General features: G+C 41.4%; 1 protein-coding gene across 3 annotated transcripts in view; it reads left to right on the top strand.

Annotated features, from left to right (window-relative positions):
* The window catches only part of LRRC8C (leucine rich repeat containing 8 VRAC subunit C), an 83742-nt gene that overhangs the window by 39436 nt on the left and 26809 nt on the right, over positions 1-17497 (top strand). For all 3 annotated transcript variants that reach the window (XR_003235895.2, XM_072754669.1, XM_026004841.2), the window contains exon 2: positions 7906-8047. Coding sequence is in view for 2 of the 3 variants with exons in the window: in XM_026004841.2 (XP_025860626.1) it covers positions 7906-8047 (142 nt within the window). In the remaining variant the exon portion in view is untranslated. The remainder of the gene's footprint in view (positions 1-7905; positions 8048-17497) is intronic.

The raw sequence follows: 17497 nt of genomic DNA, 5'->3' as shown, positions 1-17497 counted from the left end.
CCCAGGCATCCCACCCCCATTCTTTATTAAATTTACTACATATTCACTAATTTATGCAGCAAATATTGAGTGCTTACTGTATTGTCAAGCATTATTTTCTAAGTAGTTGGGATATATCAGTATACAAAATAGAACTGAAAAGTACCTGCCTTCATGAAACTTACATTCTTGTAGGAGACAGACAAAAAATTAAGGAACACAATATATTTTGGCAGATTGGAGGTTTTCGGCATAAGCAACTGGAAAGATGGAGTTGCCATCAACTGAGATAGGAAAGTTGCAAGAGAAACAGGGCTTTGGTAGAGTTAGGAGGAGATAGGAATAAGGGATTGGAACTGGAGTTGGTTTGGGACATACTGCTTTAACATGTCTGATGGATATCCAGATGGAACCATCAAGTAGACAGCTAGGCCCATGACTTTGGATGTAGATCTGAATTTGTTTAGTATGAATGCTCTTTAAAGCATTGTGACTAGATGCAATCACCAGAGGCTGAATGACTTTGGGAGGAGAAGAGAACCAAAGACTGAGCACTGAGGACTCCAAGATCAGAGGTCAGGGAAAAGGGGAGAAAACAGGAAAGGAGTTAAAGAAGGAACAGCCAGGGAAAGAGGAGGAAAACCTAAAGGCTATGGCATCCTGAAAGTCAAGTATGGTCAAATTATGCTTGTGCTGCTGATACACTGATAGAGCAAATAGGTGAGGGCTGAGAATTGGCCATTCGATTTAGTAATGTAGATGAACAATATGTGTGGATTTCTTTTCTGTAGAATTTCTATTTCATGTGCTCAGGAATTACTGACTTTTCTAAAGGAATGATTGAATGTTTAAATTCATTTTTGTAATGAGCCACTCCCCACATTACAGTTATAATACCTGTTATCATTAGGAATGGGCTCTTATTCCCTTGAATGATGTATGGTTGTACTGTCTAAAGGTGATGCCAAGGCACCTGTGTGGCTCAGTCGGTTAAGTGTCTGACTTTGGCTCAGGTCATGATCCCAGAGTCCTGGGATTGAACCCTGCATCAAGCTCCCTGTTCGAGGTAGGGGGTGAGGGGTGAGGGGGTCTGCTTCTCCTTCTCTCTCTGCCCCTCCTCCTTGCTTATGTTCTCTCTCTTAAATAAATAAGTAAAATCCTTTTAAAAAAAAAAGTGATGCCACTTTCCGACTGCCAGAAAAATGTGCAACAAAGCCAATGCTGGCCATAGCCGTGTAATAGGCATTAGAAAATAGTGTTAGCGTCAGGTTTGTATCAAAGTAGAATAACTTAATATTCTTAAAGTTAAGGGTTAATAGAGCAGAATTTGCTCCGTGTAATTAATTCTGAAGAAGAAATATTAAGATTCTCCTGAGAGGGAGGAAGACAGATTGTTCAGGAAGAGACAAATAAATGAAAGAAAGAAACTCTGGATTTGCAACTAACTTTACCAATATTCTTTACCAAAGGATTATACGATATGATCTTTTTGAGAAGTAAATTTTGTAGAGACATTAGAATGAGTTTTGGAAATAAGTGTTTTTCATAAGGGAAATGCACATGGATTTCTACAAAAGGACACAGAAGCAGATATATAAAATAATGTAAAAATTATGCAATTAGGATACCAGAATCTCATGATTGAATTGAAATGCCATATTTCCAAAGATATTATTTAATTAGGTAAACTAAACTCTTACATAATAAGTTAGAAATCAGAGTTGGAAGAAATATAATCATTACATTTCTAAAATAGAAAAAAAAAGAATAAAATTAAGCTGATTGATATTTAGGGGAAAGAACTTTTTAAACCCAAGTAGTTTATTCAGAAGTGACTCCTTCAGCTTGAAACAGTAACTCTTGAAATGATAACAAACCAATCAGAAGCTACAATAATAATGAAAAGAAATCAAGTGTAGTTCCTGTTAATGCATGTTTGTCAGAGGTGCTGAAATTTGTGAAAGAATACAAAAAAATTTTTTTTCAACCAGCAGGCATAAAGTCTGTCTGCCTTCTCTTTAGTTATTGGAGTTTTTATGTTTTTATTTTTTTATTTTTAAAGATTTCATTTATTTATTCATGAGGGACACAGAGAGAGAGAGAGAGAGAGAGAGGCAGAGACACCGGCAGAGGGAGAAGCAGGCTCCATGCAGGGAGCCCCTCGTGGGACTCGATCCCAGGTCTCCAAGATCATGCCCTGAGCTGAAGGCGGCGCTAAACCACTGAGCCACCAGGGCTGCCCAGTTATTGGAGTTTTTAAATCAACTTTTTTATCCCCACCCTTTTTTTGCATAAAAAATAATTCCAAGGATTTTTGCTGTGCTGGATGTCACCTTTGAGCCTTATATGTTAAAATGATAAATTCTCTGTGCGTGTGTGTATTTTATGTCTGTCTACATACATTCATATGTAGTATATATGTACACACGTACATGGCGTGCATATAAACATGCCCATATACATACACTCACCCAAAGAGGTGAAACGCGTGAAGAGCTCTAACACAAAAAAGATATGTCATCTTGACCAGCTGTTTCTCTAACAACCTATCTTTAAAAAAATTTTTTTTATTTAAATTGAATCAATGAACATATATATATTATTAATTTCAGAGGTAGAATTCAGTTTTTCATCAGTCTTTTTAAAGATTTATTTATCTATTTATTTGATAGAGAGAGCACAAGCGGGGGAGGTGGCAGGCAGAGGGAAAGGGAGAAGCAGGCTCCCTTCCAAGTAGGGCGTCTGACACAGGGCTTGATCCCAGGACCCTGCGATCATGACCTGAGCTGAAGTCAATGCTTAACTGACTGAGCCACCTAGGCGGCCCTCATCAGTTTATATAACACCCAGTGCTCATTATATCATGTGCCCTGCTTAATGTCCATCACCCCTCACCCCCGTCCCCTCCAGCAACCCTCAGTTTATTTCCTATGATTAAGAGTCTCTTATGGTTTGTCTCCTTTTAGGATTCATCTTGTTTTATTTTTTCTCTCCCTTTCCTCTATGCTCCTCTGTTTTGTTTCTTAAATTCCTCATATCATAATTGTCTGTCTCTGACTGACTTATTTCACTTAGCATAATACCCTCTAGTTCCATCTATGTCATTGCAAATGGTAAGCTTTCATTCTTTTCGATGGCTGAGTAATATTCCATTGTATATATTTTGACCACATCTTCTTTATCCATTTATCTCTTGATGAACATCTGGGCTCTATTGTGGACATTGCTGCTATAAACATTGAGGTACAGGTGCCCCTTTGGATCACTCACTACATTCATATCTTTGGGGTAAATACCTAATAGTGCAATTCCTGAAGCATGGTGTAGCTTTAATTTCAGTTTTTAAAAAGATTTTATTTATTCATGAGAAACACAGAGAGGCATAGACATAGGGAGACAGAGAAAGAGGCTCCCTGCGGGAAGCCTGATGCGGGACTCGATCTCAGGGCCCAGGATCATGACCTGAGCCAAAGGCAGACGCTCAACTACTGAGGCACCCAGATGTTGCTATTTTCACCTTTTTGAGTAACTTCCATACCTCCAAACTGTTTTCCAGAGTGGCTGCACCAGTTTGCATTCCCACCAACAGTGTAAGACGGTTCCTCTTTCTTCACATCCTTGCCAACATCTGTCATTTCCTGACTTGTTAATTTTAGCCATTCTGACCCATGTGAGGTAGTATCTCATTGTGTTTTGATTTGTATTTCCCTGATGCCAAGTGATGTTAAACATTTTTTCGTGTGTCTCTTGGCCATTTGTATGTCTTCTAACAACCTGTCTTAATTAGGATGTGCCAGAATTAGGAGGCAGTGCATAATATTTAAGTTTCTTAGATTCCTTAGTTTGTCTTTATTTTCCATATTAAGAGACTAATGCCTGTGAAGACAACTAGGCCAGGGCTCAGAGAACATTGCTTATTCTAAGTGCCCAGGGTTTGCTTTTTTAACAAGAGCTGCAAATAAAGAAAACAGTGAGCCTCTACCTCAGTGCTCCTCAAAGTGTGGTTCATGGAACCCTGGTGGCCTAAATCTTTTTAAGTCAAAACTATTTTTCAAGGCTAAGATTTTTCTTTGCCTTTTTCTCTTATGGTGCAAAAGTGATGGTGGGTAAGGCATCTTAGCATGAATCAAGATAGAGATATCAGGCTGTACTGTGGTGAATATACATTGGCATACACTGACAACTTGAAAAAAATGCCAGTTTCATTTAATGTCCTTATTGACCCAATAAAAATTGTTTTTAAAATTCACAACCCTTGACTACATATTGTATTAATGCACTGTATGATGAAGGAGAAAATTACATACATACAACATTTCTGCTACATTTCACAGTACAATGGTTGTTTCAAGGAAAAGTTCTTATTTGAGATGAAAGTTGAATTAGCTACTTTATCATATTACACCATTTTTACTTGACTAAAACAACTGAATTTTTGACTAGAGCATGTGGAAGTTATTTTCTCAAAATGAATGAAGTGAGTCTAATGCTTCAAGAAAAGCCACTGATACTATTTGCTGCCAGAAATGAAAATCAAACTTTCAAGTAGTGATTAGAATTTTGGAAAAATTCCCATTCCTTAAAACTTTTCTCATGGAAGCAGTGATGGTATAAATGAATGTGATTTTTTAAATATAATTTGTTAACATTTGGGAGATCTGCATAACTCAGTGGTCCAGTATTTTCCTGATAACCAATGTATGATGTTACAAACCATGTGTGGGTAAAAGATCTATTTGAAGTGCAAGATAGATGAATGAGTTTTAATATCATGAATTTGAAAAGTTCATTGACATAGTCTTCAGATTCTATAATTCAGCTAACCAAGTCAGTTTGATATATTATCAAAAATTAATAACCACAATTATATGAAAAGGCTGTTAAGATACTCCTCTATTTTCCAACTGCATATCTATTTGATTCATAAATTTCTATCAAAATAACATATTGCAGCAGATTAAATGCAGAAGCCGATATGAGAATCCAGCTATCTTCCATTAAACAGAGATTAAAGAGATTTACAAAAGTGTAAAACAATACCGTTATTCTCATTTTTTTTAAGACTGGAGTTATTTTTCATAATACAATTTAACATGTAATGGGCTTATTTTTGTTAGTTAATATATTGATTTTAAATTTTCTTGGCTTTAATTTCTAATATGGTAAATATTGAGTAGTGCGATCCACGTAAAAGATGTTCCTTGAGGTCCTTCTTAATACTAGAGCATGAAGGGGTCCTGAGATGAAAAAAATTGAAAACCACTGCTCTATGCTGGTGCATTTTATTCCTGAAATTGTTCTTCACTTTAAAGAATGAGCCCAGTTGCCTCCAAGGTATACAGGAACTTACCATGAAAGAAACAACTAAGAAATCCATCAAGAATGTAGACTAGAGGGGCGCCTGGGTGGCTCAGTGGTTAAGCATGTGCCTTTGGCTCAGCTCATGATCCTGGGATCCTGGGATCGAGTCCTCCATTGATCTCCCTGAAGGGAGCCTGCTTCTCCCTCTGCCTATGTCTCTGCCTCTCTCTCTCTCTCTCTCTCTCTCTGTGTGTGTGTGTGTGTGTGTCTCATGAATAAATAAATAAATCTTTTAAAAAATGTAGACTAGAGCACAGGTACAGCCCTTGTTAGCACTGACTGGTTAGGGCTGCCCCAGATTTGATATGGAGGAGCAATGCTCCATGAATAAGCATCTGAATTCACTCATTCACGTGTTCAGCAACAGTTGTTTTAGGGCCTCCTCCTGTTTGCCAGGCACAGTGGTAAGTGGTAAGTGATGGGGATGCAACACAGGATAAGACAGTAGTGGGATGCCTGGGTGGCTCAACTAGTTATGCATCCAACTCTTCGTTTTGGCTCAGGTCATGATCCCAGGGTCGTGGAATCAAGCCCTACAATGCGCTCCAGAGTCTACTGAGTCTGCTGTCCATCTACCTCTGCTCCTCCCCCTGCTCGCTCTCTCTCTCTCTCTCTCATGAATAAATAAAATCTTTTAAATAACAATAATAATAATAATAATAAAAGAGTAAGACAGTAGCTTCTGAAGCAGAGCTTGGAGGTTAAGAGGAGTTAGAGCCTCTGCGACCGCCACTTCAATCATTGGGACTAGAGAACACTTGGGGCAGTGAGGTTGTAGTGATTCACTGAGAAGCAAAGAGGCTGTGAAGTATCAGGAAATCAAACTTTGAACTAGTGTGAAATGTCAAGGATGCTAGGAATCTGCAAAGTTCTTTATTTAGCTTGTGTGACTTGCCAGCAGCATATGTTTTGAGAACACACATGCATAACATACAGGTTCTTCCTTCAAGAAGCTTCCAGCCTAGTGGTAGTAACAGAATGGAGTAAGGAAAGTTGTGTTTTGATAAAATGAGAAAATCATTAAAAAAAATCATATCAAATGCTGCACAGACGTCCAGTCAGTAGGTCATAGGTGAGAGTAGCACTGGGCAGTTGAAATTTTCAACATTGTGTTAAAGGAACAAACCACAAGGAAGACAAATCGCTGCTTAAGGAAGTTGGCTAAAGCAACAGGACAGAATGGATAATGTTATAACGGTTTCCAAAGATAACCACCAGTGAAGTCAACAAAGGAGGCTTTGCTTTGCTTTGGGCTGTTAATTGTACAGGATTCCCGATTCAGGATTCGGGAAGGAAAGATCCATGACCCAAACAGAGCTTAGGAGAATAAGCAGCAAATGTAGCCTTGCCCTTGCTCTTTAATTAGGACTAACAAGGACAGATGCAGAGAGCTAGATTATTGGATCCCAAGGCAAAAGGGAGAGAAATTTTCTCTTTGTCCCACACTGGCTGCCATAAGATAAGAAAAGAACATTCCTTCTCACAGTAGCGGGGCGATGAACTTCAAGTCCCAGATCACAGTAAAGGCAGTGGGCCTGAGCCAGGAGAAAGTACAACGCAGACCAGAAGAGCATGTGTCTCTTTCTCCCCTTCCCCAGAGCCTCCGGTGCATCTTAATCATTTACCTCCTGTTATTTCGGTGGAGGTGGACATTTCCAGGGACAACGGATTTCTCAGAGGAGAAAATCAAGATAAATTTGAGGTTCATGGTAAAATATGAGGAATACAGAAAATAGAGAAAAGAGATCAAGCCAAAAGCACAGGGATAAAAACAGGGGAGGCAAGAAAAAATAAGGTCCTTTGCAAAGCACCCCCGCCCCCTATGGCAACCACCACCTCAGAGGTCTTCCTTCTCAGGAGACCAGGACTATGTGGCAAAGTCATCTGCCTTCCTGGGAGCAAGCGCTGTTACCTCACAGAGAGACCAGTAGTTGACACAAGCCAATGCTGAGATTACATTTAAAATAGTTTAAAGCTGCCACCAGGACAGGAAGGTAAATGACAGAAGCATTTCAAGGGTTGGACTCTATTCTCTCTAGCATCTTTGTAGTCTGTTGAGGTGACGGGAGAGTCCAAGAAATAATGCCCTGCCCTGCCCTGGCCCTGGTCTCTGTGGTTCCCGGGGAGCCAAAGGGAACCCACTTAGGGAATGGTAGCCAGGGAAAGGACTTGCCTCCTCCCTGTGGAAACCACTCACCACTGGTTCTGGCCAACAAAGCACTTGGGCCACAACAACTCCTGGGCTAGTCCAGACTGTTTCTCCTGGGCTGCAGCAGTGTTGCAAAGGCTGTTAACGGGGCAGCCCGGGTGGCCCAGTGGTTTAGCGCCGCCTTCGGCCTAGGGCCTGTGCCTGGAGACCCGGGATCGAGTCCCACGTCAGGCTCCCTGTGTTGTGGGGCCTGTTTCTCCCTCTGCCTGTGTCTCTGCCTCTCTCTCTCTCTCTGTGTGTCTCACGAATAAATAAAATCTTTAAAAATATATAAAATAAAATAAATAAATACAAAGGCTGTTAACGCAGTGTGTTGTGCATGCAGATAAATTAATTCACCACCTTTCCTTTCTTAGAAACATGATTCCGGTAACAGAATTCCGGCAGTTCTCTGAGCAGCAGCCTGCCTTCCGCGTGCTGAAACCGTGGTGGGATGTGTTCACCGACTACCTCTCGGTGGCGATGCTGATGATCGGTGTGTTTGGATGTACGCTCCAGGTAGGTGCCTGGACTCGGTCGAATGAAGCCGGAGCAAGGTACTAAGCTGTCAGACCCTTTACGAAGAGCTGGCAGTGGGATTTTTAGCCACTGAGTTCTAGTTGCCCTTCTTGCCTTGCCTACGACGTTTACGGTCACAGCAGGGAGGCCAACACACTTATTGTACTGAACTCCCTGAGCCCAGACAGCAGGTGACTGTAGCCAAGTAACACTAACATCAGAGGGAATCCCTCGTCTTTCAAAGTTGGCTTTATAATAAAATATAGCATGTGACAGCCACCGTGTGATTTATATTGCCAAAAGGGAACCTTCTTTTCTTTACCTCTTATACTAACACCTGATAGGATTTTCCGCAAGAACTAACATTTTGATGAGACATTATTTTACTCAATGATTGATTGATTGATTGATTGATTGATTTTTAGAGAGAGAGATTACACACCTATATGTGTACATGAGTGGGGGGAGGGGCAGAGGGAGAGGGAGAGAGGGAATCTCAAGCTGACTAGGGGCTGAGCATGGAATCCAAGAGAGGGCTCCGTCTAATGACCCTGAGATTGTGACCTGAGCCAAAATTGAGTCAGACGCTTAACTGAGCCACCTAGTTGCCCCCCCGCCATGTTTATTCTGAATTACAATGTAACCCAATCAAAATTTATTCTATATAGATGCTATATATTCATATATTGAACCCAGATACTTTTCGCATACCTGCTATGTGCCAGGCACTATGCTTTGAGGATAGATAGATACAGATATAGATAGATATAGATAGATATTTCATTACTTGGGTGAAACTAAATAAACCAGCAATCAAGTGTTATATTATGATAGAGATAAACCTAAGGCACTAAGGGCATGCAGAGGTGAATACTGGGCTTGGGGAACAAAGGAAAGGGGATGGTTGTATTACAATTTGGAGAACCAGGGTACCTTCAGCTCAGGTCATGATCCCAGGGTCCTAGGATCAAGCCCCACATCAGGCTCCCTGCTCAATAGGAAGTCTGCTTCTCCCTCTCCATCTGTGCTTACTCTCACTCTCTCTCAAGTAAATTAATACAATCTTAAAAAAAAAAAAAGACTTAGAGAACCAGCTATAGTCAGGGGGACAGAGCTAGGGGTGGCAAAAGTGCCAGAAAGGAGAAATAAAGTTCTAATGGCTGTGGGGAAGAACATGATATCTTTAGAAAACTGTCAGTAGGACTGGCAGTCATTGGGTATCATCAGTGTAGAATTGAAGCCATGCCTGTGAATGGACTCACCAAGGAGAATGTGACAGGTGAGATGATGTCAGGAGTACCACAGCATGAACAAAGGAAACAGGGGTGCCTTTGCAGGAGATTGAGAAGGGGCAGCCACACAGATAGGTGGAAACCAAGAGAGAGGAGGAGCTCAGAAGTCAAAGGCAGGGGCGATCAATGATGGCAGCCGTACGACTAACCCATGGACTAAGGAGAGAAAAGTAGCATGTTTAGCTCTTTCAGAAACATAGTTTGAGTGGTTGGAAAAGCAAATGGAAATTAAAGACTATGGGGTAGATGTGACTTTCAGGTAGATCAGCTGAGGGGAAGATAAACTTGGAAGAAAGAGGTGTCTGGGTGGCTCAGTTGGCTAAGCATCCAACTCTTGATTTTGCCTCAGGTCATAACCTCAGAGTCATGAGATCAAGCCCTGCATTGGGCTCTATGCTGAGCAAGGAGCCTGCTTAGGATTCTCTCTCCCACGTTAAGCAGGGCACACGATGAGATGAGCACTGATGTTATACCATATGTTGGCAAGTTGAATTTAAATAAAATAAAAATAAATAAAATTTAAAAAGAGGATTCTCTTTCTACCTCTGCCTCTGCCCTTCCCCCTCCTGACCACCCCCCTCTCTCCTTCTCTAAAAAAAATAGCTGATTTCAATAATAGCTAACACATAGTGCTTCCTAACTGTCAGGTACTCTTCTGAATACTTCAGACATATTTTAACTCATTTCATCCTCATGGCAACTGTAAGATGTGGGACTATTATTATCCTCCATTTCCAGGGAGATAACAAAGGCACAGAGAGCTTAAGGAAACCTCCAGGGTGAATGGCAGAACACTTCCTGAGACCCAGGCAGTTTGGCCCCAAAATCTCTGCTCTTAATTTCTAACCCCATGCTGCTTTTTATCTGCAGACTGAAAACATTTTCCCTTCCTCCACCCCCAAAAAAGGATGCCAGTGAAGAGAGGAAGGACATACATCCATTAGCAAATAAAACAAATGGTTGTTGAAGAAACTACTGGGTCTCAGGTACTGTCCTAGGTGCTAAGAATCATCACTGCAGGAGGAAAGAGTCAAAGACAAATATCCCCGCCTTATGGAGTTTAAATTCTGTGGGTAAGGCAACTAAGAAAAATCACTTCATGGAATTCCATATATTAGAAGGTAATAAGGACAATGGAAAAGAAAATAGAGCATATGAGGCTGGTCTCAGCAGGTGATGTTAGAGGAGTTTGCAGTTCTCAAATAGGAAGCCTTCATTGAGAAGGTGATTTTTGATGAAGGAATTGAAGGAAGTGTGGGAGCAGGCCACGCAGATGTCCGGGGAGGAGCCTCCCTGGCAGAGGGAACAGCAAAAGCAAGAGACGTGTGGACAGTGTTCACAGATTCCTTCCTCTTCTCCAGGAGAATTTGACATTTGACTTTCTCAACTTTCTAGCTCTGTTTCCCTGGAGACCTGATAAAAGTAGAATGTTAGCTGTGTTACTAGGCAACACTGCTGATGGTATAAATGACTGCTGTTGGGTCAACTGCATCTGGCCTGGAAGAATGATAAATGCCTGGGAGGAAGCCACACTGCGGGACTTCCGTGATTGTGGTGACACCTATAATTGGACATGTCTCTTGACACAAGAAAAGTGTATCTATTGAGTTACAACAGATCTTAGTCTCTTTGAGCATAAGGCTTTTAAGCCAAGGTAAGTGTAGACTCCACCTCCAGTGGATTGCTTTTCCTGGTTTCTGAGATGATCTGGGGAGGAGGGGCTCGCAGAGAGCCAAGGTCCTGGGTGGGGTGTGGACCATAGACAGCCAGTGATGAAGGTTCCTCCTAAGGTAGAAAAAGGCTGATGCCACTTTGCTTGCAAGCTGTGACTTTAATCCGGGATCATTCTAAGTGATTCTGGTGCCAGATGAACGTTAGGATAATCATAAAATCTGGATGTTTATATGAATCTAGAAAGACTCTGGTGATGTTACAGGCCTGTGGTGGGGGCGGGGGGTGTCCCTGGCATGCTGGAGGTGGAGCCAGGAGGTCGATGAGCTAGAGCAGAATGAGTGAGGGGCAGGGTAGAAGAATAGGGCCTGAGAAGCAACAGCTGTGGATCACGTAGGGCCTGGAAGACTTTGAGCTTTGCTCTGAGTGGAACGGGACATGTTTGGGGATTCAAGCAGAAGGTTGTCATTATCTGACTTGTGTTGCAACGAGACCACTTTAGTTGTTAAGAATACAGCGTAGGGGGCAAGGATGGAAGCAGGCGGATTCTTTAGAAGGCCGATGTAGTGATCCAGGCAAGGCCCAGATCAGATGGCTTGCTTGCACCAGGATAGAAGCTGTGGTTCTGGATCTATTTTGAAGGAAAAGCACCAAGATTGGCTGCAAGATTGAATGTGATATATGACGGGGGAAAAAGAAATCGTGACTATAAGATTTTTAGGCCTGAGCTACTGGAAAAAGTTTTTTTTGAGCATAACTAGATATCCAAGTAGACCTGTTAAGTCAGCAGTTGGATATAAGACCAAGGCGTTCAGGGTAGGTGAAGAAGGATGTTTAATCTTCATGAAGAAGGGGGCGATGGATCCAGGATGCAGGTGGCAGGATAACCCTCGATTTGGGAAAGAGAGAGCTCTTCCCCCAGATTGGGAATGACAGCTATAGATGCATTTTATTGGGGGGAGTGGGGGGAGAGGCACAGATAGATGAGAGTTTATGTCTTATGGCTTCTGTGAGGTAGAAAGTGACACATCTGTGGGGAGCGTGGGAGGGCAAGAGAGGTGGCAGGATGTGGCAACAAAGGAGGCATAGCGCAGGGTCCTCAAAGAGAAGGGCAAATATTTTAGAATGGCTGGTTTGAGAAGTAGAGAGGGAGGTGACATAGAGAGGAGGACGCTGCATCTGGTTTACTTTATCACCATGTCATGGCACCCAGCCCACCACAGGACCTGCTTATGGAGGGCGGGAATCATCTTTCTCATTCGCGTACCCGTGGCACGAGGAAACGCAGAAAAGAGAAACTGCACAGAGTGTCTGTAAGAACTAGTAGTTCACTTGGAACAAGATGAAAACAAGAGCATGAACCTATGAAAATGTCTATAATGAACATCATTTAAGAAATGTGCCCACAGTGAGTTCAGAAGGTACGAGTGAATGAGTTTAATAAGTTCAAGCATGAGTTGATCATCTCTTCTGTGCCATGGTCAGGATCATCTTCCTGGAGCACAGCCCTGTCATGCCTCTCTGCTGTGCACTAGCTCCTGGTGCTCCCCACAGAGCACTATTACTCTTCAGATAGTGACCTGACCTGGGTCCTTCACACATAGGCCTGTTTCATCCTCACGGCTTTTAAAAGAAGACAGACCTCAGGGCACGTGGGTGGCTCAGTCGGCTCGGCATCTGCCTTTTGGTTCAAGCTGTGATCCCCAGGTCCTGGAATGGAGCCCTGCAGCAGGCTTCCTGCTCAGCAGGGAATCGGCTTCTCTCTCTCTCTCCCTCTGCCCCTCCCCACTGCTCTTTGTCTGTCTCTCTGATACAAATAAAATCTTAAAAAGAAAAAAAGACCTCAGTTAACTAGAATACGGGGAGTATAGTCTGAGATGTCAAGGCTCTAAACAATGTGAAATGCCTCAAAGGAAGATTGCATCAGAATATGAAGAATATGAAGGCTTCCAAGCTCAGAATTCATAGGGAGTAGACCATTTGATTCAACAGACATCCCTAAGTATCTACGACATGTCAGGCATTGTGTGGGCTGCTAGACACTGAAAGAGGAATACGGTACAACCCCTGCCCTCAGACTGCTGATAGTCTAAAGACCATAGAAATCCATAAGCGGTACCATTCATGTGTAAGCACCTTAATCGCGGTAGACTTCGAGAGCATTGAATATGGTGTCATCTCAGCTGCTGGAAGTTAGGGAATTGAGATGAAAATTGAGCTAAGTCTCAATGAATGAATATACAGAACTAATATATATGTATTATATATATGTATATAGTATATAATATATATATGGTTCAGTAGATATATATATGTAGTACATTCGTATGTTTTGTATATGTATGTTAAAGGAAAAAGCACAAACAGAAGACATAGTATGATCATTTCACAAAGCCCTCATCAGTAGGTACCAGTGGCATTTTTAGGGGGCATCCTGCAATGGGTAGGTCATTCCCACACAGCAGAATTGTCCTATCCAGAGTAGTAATAACATTTCCATTGAGTAACCCTGATAAGGGAACCTATCCTAGAATCTCCATGTACTTTAGGTAGATTAGTCCCATTTTTTGGATGAGAATTTTCATCTAAAACCTAGGTAACTTGTCCCAAAGCCAAAAGGAATGCAATGGATGTTCAGATCTCAGCATGGGTCTTTCACCCTTGTGCACACTGCTTTGGAACAGTATGGAAGCATTAAAATTGCACAATCATATGGCCAAATATCAGCTTGTGAAACAGGATCTCAAGTATAAAAATAAGTGCAAAATGACTGAAAGGGAAAATAGTTAGAAAAAGAGTGAATTCCTGAATTACATCTTAGATTTTCTAAAAGATTATTCACTATACATCTGCCATAAAAAAAAAACTTTCAACCTATAATAAACAGTAAAGAAACAAGAAATAAAATATGGTATAAATTAATTAGGAGAGTAAAAACATCCCATATATCCATATCACAAATGAAAGTAATGTTCCTTAGAGGGAGAATTTGAGCTCTTATTTTAGTTCTTTTTTTAAAGATTTTATTTATTCATGAGAGATACAGAGAGGCAGAGACATAGGCAGAGGGAAAAGTAGGTTCCCTTGGGGAGCCTGATGTGGGACTCAATCCCAGGACCCCAGGATCACAACCTGAGCCAGAGGCAGACACTCAACCACCAAGCCATCCAGGTGCCCTCTTATTTTAGTTCTGATATAATCCTCTGAAATGGATTAATGATTAATAATTTCATAAACAAAAGCTTCTCTGTGAAGCTAAATTGCTTTCCCAATTCCAAGGCAATAGTTTAAGTACATAATCATTGAAATCACATCATAAAATAGGTTTTTATGCCTTTGGTTTCCTTTTGTAAAATGAAAATGTGATCATTATTTCTGGTCTTATTTATAAAACAAGTTACTCTTATGGTTCAAAAACATGACAAAGCAAAATCTACATAAGGAAGGGTTACAAGAGCATTCAGTGGTAATAAAATAGTAGTCCAATGACTTTTTGACTCTTTGCAAAATGGCTTTTTCCAATGACAAATAAAAGTCGATCATTTATTCCGAAAATATTGTATTCAGGGGTGCCTGGGTGGTTCAGTCAGTTGAGCGTCTGGCTCTTGGTTTCATCTCAGGTCTTGATCTCCAGGTTGGTCGTGGGATCAAGCCCCACTCAGTTCTGAGCTCAGCATGGAATCTGCTTGAGATTCTCTCTCCCTCTCCCTCCCTGCCTCTCCGTTGTGTGCGCGCGTGCGCACACACACACACACACACTCTCTCTCTCTCTCTCTTTAAAATAAGTAGAATCTGTAAAAAATATATTGTGTTCACATAGGTTTAACACCATACATTTTGAAAATCCTGGGGAAAGGAGGAAGTCATTACCTATTGACCCATTGTTCTCAGTGTTCACTTTTTTGCTCTGATGTAAAAAGATTACAGTCAACATGCTGGTCTTACTCTTCTGACAAATATTTGCCCATTTCCAAGCAAGTAGCTATTTTCAAGGCTGCCGTGCAATAAGATCATGTATAAAAAGCATTCCTTAGATTACATCAGTCCACATGAGAAGCAAATGCGAAGTCCTTATAAACCAGGAGACTCTACGTGTCCTATTCCTGTACAGTCATACAGCCTTAAGGACCAGTAGTGTAAACACCCAGCTTTGTGCTATAAACAACACTATTCAAAACTCAACACACTCAATAAAATGGAACAAATCCTGAAAGGTCAACACATTGCTTCCTGGAAAAATAAGATTGCTTTAGATCTCTGCTCAGCGACTCCAGGTTATCTTATTATGACCAAATCCCAAACAGCCCACAGGCAGGCTGTTACCAAATATAGAGTTAGTAGTTAGAAACCAGAAACAGGAACTGGAAGAAACAAGCCCCCTGGAAGTCCAAGGGGACTGCTTTGTGACTGTTACACAAGAAAGACATTTCCTGCTTTCTGAATTAGGAAAGAAAAGAAAGCCAAGAGAATAATTTCAATGACTTGAAAGCACCTAAAAAAAAAAAATCCTTAGGGACTTGACCCAATCACCAAGGAGCAGTCTGGCCAGCAGGGTCACACTGGAGAGGAGTTTGGTACACCTGAGCTTGGTGGTCAGAGTCGGTCCCCCACCTTGATTTGGAGTACACGCTGAAAGTAACTTTTGCTTCTCTGAGTTAGAGCCATTGGTGTCGGCTCCACGGCAGATGGCCTACAAATGAAGAGGCTCCGAGGCAGTTCGCTGTAAAGTGCAGGTGATAAAAATTAGAGACTCTCAAAGGATTCCAGAGAAGTTCTTTTTTTTTTTTTAAAAGATTTTATTTATTTATTCATGAGAGACACTGAGAGAAAGAGGCAGAAACACAGGCAGAGGGAGAAGCAGGCCCCATGCAGGGAGCCCGACGTGGGACTTGATCCCGGGTCTCCAGGATCACACCCTGAGCCCAAGGCAGGCGCTAAACCACTGAGCCACCCAGGGATCCCCGAGAAGTTCATTTTTGATAATGTGCCCAGAATTCTGGCTTTTGTCTCCTTCCCCTACCCTCTGTTGCATACTGTCTGGATTTCTAGCAGATCTTTTTCTTTTGTCAAATTTGAATTTAGAGATAGAGACTCAGAAATTCTTACTTAGATTAATTAGCCTATTTTTAAGTGTATTTTTATTTATTTAATTATTTATGAAAGTCACACAGAGAGAGAGAGAGACAGAGACAGAGACACAGGCAGAGGGAGAAGCAGGCTCTATGCACCGGGAGCCCGATGTGGGATTCGATCCTGTGTCTCCAGGATCGCGCCCTGGGCCAAAGGCAGGCGCTAAACCGCTGCGCCACCCAGGGATCCCTAGCCTATTGTTTTAGGTGAAACTCCGAATCCTGATGAAAGAGCAGATGACCCTAGTGAGTAGACTTAAAATGAAGCCTTCATCTAAGATATGTTTTATAAAGTTTCTATGTACCCTCATGTCACCAGTCTACTTTGGGCCTTTGAGGAGTATAAAACAGAAATCATCTGATGATTAAAATAATTTTCAAGAGCAACTTTTCCCATTTCCATAGGATGGTGGTGGATGCCGTAAGGGTAACACTTTCCAAGTCCCCGTTGCGTCTAACTAAAATATGCCTCAGTTAGGACTTTCTTGTTATCATGGTTTACTCAAATTGATACTTTTGATCTTCCCTAGAACTTTACTCTTGTCATCTATCACCTTGCCAATTTAATGTACCATGAATTCTTGGCCATGAGAATAATATATAAGTGCCTTTCATCCTCATCCTCTTAGGTTTAAATGAGTGTGAATCTAAATGCTTTTCTTAAATCATCTGGTGCCATCCAATGCCAGTTAGTAAATGAGGAACATTTACTTTTATCTCACCATTATGGATTGTTATGATCATGTTACCTATTGATTGTTTAATAACATATCTTTTCCCAAAAATAACACAGCACTGAGAGACTGTGTGTGTGTGTGTGTGTGTGTGTGTGTGTGTTCCTATAAGAAGCAAATGAGATATACCATATATTTAGTCTCTCTGGTTGATCCTGGGGTATAAGTCACCAAGACCTGTGCTTAAAGGTCTCTGTCAAATAGGTTTGCTCTGATATGGAGGGCATGATCTTGTGTTTCTAATCACTGCCCTGCACTGGAGACCCTTTCCAGTCCTCTAATCTTATCAGCCAAACAGACACACTAATCCTCCTCTGCCCCCACTTGGTTCCTCTTAAAGTCCCCTCCTTCCCATTTCACTGAGGACACTGACAACATATGGGTCCTCTTATCCACACAGGGGCCCTGAGATAAAGATTCAGCTAATACTGGGACTACATTTTAATTGTACGTTTAGTAGGTTTCTAGGTTTTATCTGGAGTCTTCTGTTTAATATAAAAGGTGCTACTCCTTCTCCCTCTACAATACTGTCTTCCTTTTAAACTCTTGCATTTTTGTTATGTTTATTTTATAATTTCTATTGTTTTGGAACATCTAGCCTTTGTATAGTTTAAAAAAATTAAC

The sequence above is a fragment of the Vulpes vulpes genome, chromosome 3 (assembly GCF_048418805.1).
Source record: "Vulpes vulpes isolate BD-2025 chromosome 3, VulVul3, whole genome shotgun sequence".
NCBI lineage: Eukaryota > Metazoa > Chordata > Mammalia > Carnivora > Canidae > Vulpes > Vulpes vulpes.
This window is presented reverse-complemented; position numbering and strand designations above follow the sequence as displayed.